Source organism: Neolamprologus multifasciatus, chromosome 12 (assembly GCF_963576455.1).
Source record: "Neolamprologus multifasciatus chromosome 12, fNeoMul1.2, whole genome shotgun sequence".
NCBI lineage: Eukaryota > Metazoa > Chordata > Actinopteri > Cichliformes > Cichlidae > Neolamprologus > Neolamprologus multifasciatus.
In genome coordinates this window covers 34,300,896-34,306,287 of record NC_140450.1, presented here as the reverse complement: position 1 = coordinate 34,306,287, position 5,392 = coordinate 34,300,896, and the positions used below count along the sequence as shown (strand labels likewise).

At 43.0% G+C, this 5,392-nt stretch overlaps 1 protein-coding gene across 1 annotated transcript; it reads left to right on the top strand.

The window, feature by feature from the left end:
* Window positions 1-827: 827 nt before the first annotated feature.
* Window positions 828-2,739, top strand: rnf181 (ring finger protein 181). Its single transcript, XM_085179385.1, has 6 exons — window positions 828-953; window positions 1,651-1,752; window positions 1,824-1,960; window positions 2,092-2,207; window positions 2,306-2,380; window positions 2,476-2,739. The coding sequence occupies exons 1-6, from the start codon at window positions 925-927 to the stop codon at window positions 2,533-2,535; spliced, it is 519 nt and encodes a 172-aa protein (XP_085035511.1). The 5' UTR covers window positions 828-924; the 3' UTR covers window positions 2,536-2,739.
* Window positions 2,740-5,392: the final 2,653 nt, after the last annotated feature.

The following is a 5,392-nucleotide window of genomic DNA, read 5'->3' as shown; positions in this document are numbered from 1 at the left end:
TCCGAGGGTCTAATTTATGCTAAGCTTTTACTTTGTGTGCAGCTGTTACCCTTAAGCTTTGCCATTTCCAATGCTATAATTTTATTCTTAGCTTCTAAAGAAGCTTTGCATGATTCACAGGCAAAAATGACCCTTATTTATCTTGGTACAGTCCCTCAGAGCATCCACTGTCTTACACAAGCTGTTTTAGCTTTCTAGTCCTTCCCTTTAAGCTAGCCATCTTCTGATTGGCTGAATAGTGCAGACAAAAGGTTTAAAGAGAAGATGAGTGTTACTAAGGATACCTGCTCTCACTAAAATCATCAAAAACACTCACAGAGATTGTTTGTACACGCGACGACTTCATTATGTAAAGTTTAATTCATCACAGTTACATAGATAATATAAAATAAGGAAAATCATCATAGGTCCACTTTAATCAGGCATTAGTCCAGCTGTAGAGCACCTCTTTCAGGATGAGGTAAGAGCCCTCTTCTCCTTATCCACTTCAGGGTCACAGCTGGGTGATAGGCAGAGTACATCCTGGAGAGGTCACAGAGCTAATGCATAGATTATTCATGCTCACGTTTACGCCTTCAGCTATTATAAAATCACCAATGGGGATCAAGACACGCACCTTCACAGCACCCTGCTGTCCCTATTCACTATGATAAGTTAGCCCTTTTTATTTAAGAAATTCTACAAAGTGTAGGCAGAAGGCCCGTATTATTCATAACCTTCACATAAGAACAATGATGAATAAATTATTCGTTTTCGTACAGAAACCCTTTGAAAGTTCAGTGTTTGTGAACGTCTTTCACCGGTTGTGGGCGCTAGTGAGACATTTTGCGCGCTTACGTAGACAAACAAAAGAGAAGACGAGGAAAACCAAACCTCGACTGTGATTGGACGAGGAGTCACGTGGCTATCTTCGTACCCGGAAAGATGACGAGTGTTTCTTTGCAAGATTTCAGGTGAGTCGACCAAATTTATCAGGTTTAGAATAGTTTTAAGACAATAAATTCTTTTCGTATCTTATGATTGTACAAAGCTCGTGTAAGGGTCGGTGTTTACGGTAGTTCCGTGTGGAGGCTATTTGTAATGTGGAAGAGCCTTTGAGCCATTGTTGGTCGTCAACGTCGAAGCGGCTGGTTCACTGTTTACACGGTTCGGCTGGAAAACGCTTTTTGCGATGGTCTCAGTTTTATATTTTGAAGTTTTATTTATATCCTTAATACGTGAACAGAATTTGCTTAAGTTGAGCGCTTTTGTCTTTTGTTTTCACGTAATAAAGCAAGTAGCCCAGGTCGATGGTATCTGCGCTGACTCGTGTTTTTGTTGTTATCTGCCCCCCTCCCCCTCTATTGTGTTCGAGTTCCCAAGGAAAGCCTTTATTGTAAAACATGACTGGACTATCTTCAGATCCCCATCACACTCTCTTTGAATGTTTATCCAGAACGAAACTGTTACAAAACAACACCAGTCCCTGCCATCAAGCCAGCACATGTATCTGCTTTTTCAGTATGATTGGCATAGCTGTGTTTCTCGTACTTTCCTGCACGGTGCTCACTCATCAATCGCATTCCTCAGCTTTTCATGTTCACTGTTGTAGAGCCAAGCTTTAATGATCGTTCAGCACGTCTCATGCCTGATTTCTTCTGTTGTGAACAGGACGTACTGGGCGGAAATGGCATCCTACTTTGATGAACACAACTGCGAGCCCACCGACCCCGAGGAGCAGTACCGCCAGAATGCTCTCCTTGAGATGGCCAGGTGAGGGCGAGCAAACAAAGAGGCTTTATTCTCACGTGTGCAGTGCTCTGACTGACTGTTGGTGTTTACAGGTATTTGATACAGGGCTTGGACTGGATTGACGCACGCTATGCTGGCATGTCAAGCTGGGACCAGAGGCTTCCTCCTCCGGCTGCCAAAACTGCCGTTCAGACTCTCACTGTGATGGTTATAACTGCTGAACAAGCAGGTAGACAGAACCATGAGAATTAACTGCCCTGACTTTTAGGTTGATGATCAGCCCACGATCTATGTAAAATCTACGTAAGCGTGCATATCACCTGAGATTTTGATGTGGCTTTTTGTTTTTCATTCTCACAGCCAGAGGTCTCAAGTGTCCTGTGTGTCTGCTGGAGTTTGAGGAGCACCAAACGGCTCGAGAAATGCCTTGTAAACACCTTTTCCACTCAGGATGTATACTGCCATGGTTGGACAAGGTAACGCTCCCGTGTTTGTGCTTCTCTTTGAAATAGAAAACACACGAGCGTGACCTCTTACAAATCCTTTTTGCTTCTTTGTCGTCTTTAAACTTTAGACCAACTCCTGTCCGCTCTGCCGACTTGAATTACCCACCGATAATGCAGACTACGAGCAGTTTAAAAAAGACAAGGTGGGTGTGTTTGAGTGTGTCCTAACGTTTAACCGTACATTTATCGTGGCATTGGCTCTATATTGTTGTTATTTATTTATTTTTCTGATCTGCAGGAGAGAAGGAAACAGAGCGAGCATCGGCTGGAGGGCCTGCACGGAGCCATGTACACATGACGCTGCAGTGCTGTTGGGCAAGGTTGTGGCACGTTGACATTTTAGTTTAATGAAAGCTTGAGAAGTGAATAAAGCTGCATTCGCACACCATTTCAAACAGAGTGTAGTTTCACGCTCAAGGATGGGGAAACAGTGAAATATTTGGCAAAATATCAGCAAATCCTACATAAATTGTAATAATGAAAAAATGGACCACAGTAAAAACACACATCGGGTTATCTGGAATAACCGTACAATCGGGATGACTGTCGAGGATTAATGTAAACAGGCTCCTGTTCTCCCCACTCTGTTGACGTGGTGTGAATGCAGTGGAAGCAACAAGGTCATTAAACATTTAAAATGCTCTTTTTCTCACTAGCTAGGACCATTATACTTCCACATCCTGTTGCCAGCAGAGCGCTCTCAGACACAGCAGCTGCTTTTTCTTTTCCTTTAAAACAAACAAACAAAAAAACAACTTTGTAGGCTATAAATGGACAAAATCTGTTCGTCTGTATTTGTTCAACAACTATGATTTGTAATTTATGATTTTAACATCTGTCTGCTGCTGTTCTTACTTCTTCATAAAAATAAAAAACACAAATTAAAAAAATGGATTTTATTTTGTTTGTTTTTTTTTAATCAAAAGCTTAATTTTAAAAGAATCGCCAACAAGCTCAGCGGACGTCAAATTCTGGGTTGCCCATTGTTCACTGATAAATGCCCCCATCTTTCAAACTCCATGTTCCCAGTAGAGAACGGGCTTTTTTGCACATTTGCGGTCTCAGCAGATTTTTCTGTCTGTTCCTCATGCTGAGTAATTTGATCTGTAATTGGGAAGATTTGTGGAGTTCCCCTTCAGCTGGTCTCATGATGTTTTGATTTTAGAACAAACACTGGCTGTCCTGTAGCCTATCTGGAGCGAATATTAATAACACAATCTGCACAGAATTGGTTTTAATGCTCCTGAATCATATGACAATCTTCAAACTGCGTCCACGTCACAGTGATAATCTGGGAAACATTTAAAACAGGCTTTTTTTTCTTATTTTTTTAACCAATTATGAAGCTATTTGTCAGCTGCTCTGTCCAAAGTTGTTTCTATTTATGCTTGCAAATAAGTAGCTGGCCCTTTTTTTAAATGTTATTACGTATAAAACACTAACCATAGTTAGAGTGATGCTGTTATTATCTAACAAGTACGGCGTGCTATGATTAGGAAGCCATGTTGGTCTTTGTTTTAAAGGGAACTTATTCACAGCAGGCTGCATATAGTGTTACAGCAGTGGGTGCTCATGTTGCACACAGTTAAAAGTTTTAAATTGTGAGGTCGGTGTATGTACAAGTATTTCCTGTGAGCCAAAAGCTCAGACTGCTCTAAACACCATCTCAGACAAAAGGATCAGTGAACTCATGGAGTGCTGAGAAGTCCATCAGCTGTCCATATGTCCTTCCACTATTAGCAAGTACACAGTGACGTAATGAGTCTTAGACTGGCGGTCAGACTTTAGTGACATGAGATGAATGTGTCGTGGATATGACTTTCTGCACTTTATACATTACAGTAACCTGTGAATTATGATGGATCATGAGCCAGCTGAGCTACGACGTCACTGACGTTCTGGTTTTACTCTTGGCTCGGTGTGACTATGGCTGTATCCCAATTCAGGGTCTGCAGCCTTAAAGGCCGCATTTTAAGGCCGATTACGTCACAGTGGCGCGACGAAGGCTGTCCCAATTCAAAGGCTGGTCGAAATGCGGCCCTCAAATGCGTCCTTCATTTCACTGAATTTTAAGGCTGTGGCAATGTAGACTTCGTGGCCCAACATATCCCACAATTCATAGCGCGGCAGTCGGTGTGGATAATTTTGCTGCAGCCGAAGAAGCAAAGCAGCCGAAGAGTAAACTGTGAAAAGTAAGCACTGAATATTATGTCACTTATTTATGTGCAAATGTTTAATAATGAGGAACATTAAAACATTACTGTTGGCCACATGTCGGCAAAGTTATGTGACATCAGTGACGTTTGTACTAACTTGGTTTTAAAGCCTTTACTTTAAAATATACGCCGTTCAATAGCTGAGCTTAATCTTACAGAGAATGATCAAAGCTCATGTAGAAACAAACAAACAAATGAACAAAAGATTTCCTCCTTCATTTCTGTCAAACAAAGCTGTATGAAATGTTTCCAGCTGTTAGTATCATGGTTGCTAGGCAACCTGGGCAGCGCTACGGAAGCTAGACCGTCCCATTTCACAAGCCTCGCACTTCTGGCCTTAGCGGTCTTTGAGTACACGGCCCTTGTGGACCGTTAAGGCTGCGTACTTTAAGGCTGCAGACCCTGAATTGGGATACAGCCAAAGAGAACAGATCTCCTCATTACAGTCATCTCGATCACAGCTCTGTGAAGACAGAAACCCCACCCACCTGTCTGAATATCTGTTTGCGAGGGGCAGCCAATCAGAAGACAGTTGCCTTGATGAAAGGCAATCTAAAACTGCTTGTTTCAGATGGTAAATAAAGCTCGTGTCCATCCATCCATTCGCTTCCGCTTCTCCTTTTCAGGGTCGCGGGGGGCGCTGGAGCCTATCCCAGCTGTCATAGGGCGAGAGGCGGGGTCCACCCTGGACAGGTCGCCAGTCTGTCGCAGGGCCAACACACAGGGACAGACAACCATTCGCACTCACATTCATTCGCACATTCACACCTAGTGACAATTTGGATTATCCAATTAACCTATCCCCACAAGCTGCATGTCTTTGGACGGTGGGAGGAAGCCGGAGGGAACCCACGCAAACACGGGGAGAACATGCAAACTCCACACAGAAAGACCCCGACCTGATGGTGGAATTGAACTCAGGACCTTCTTGCTGTGCGG

Coding starts and splice junctions, on each gene's coding strand:
- rnf181 (XM_085179385.1), top strand. CDS start 925: ATGACGAGTGTTTCTTTGCAAGATTTCAG. Junction 954..1,650: donor GTTTCTTTGCAAGATTTCAG/GTGAGTCGACCA, acceptor TGTTGTGAACAG/GACGTACTGGGCGGAAATGG. Junction 2,381..2,475: donor AGCAGTTTAAAAAAGACAAG/GTGGGTGTGTTT, acceptor TCTGATCTGCAG/GAGAGAAGGAAACAGAGCGA.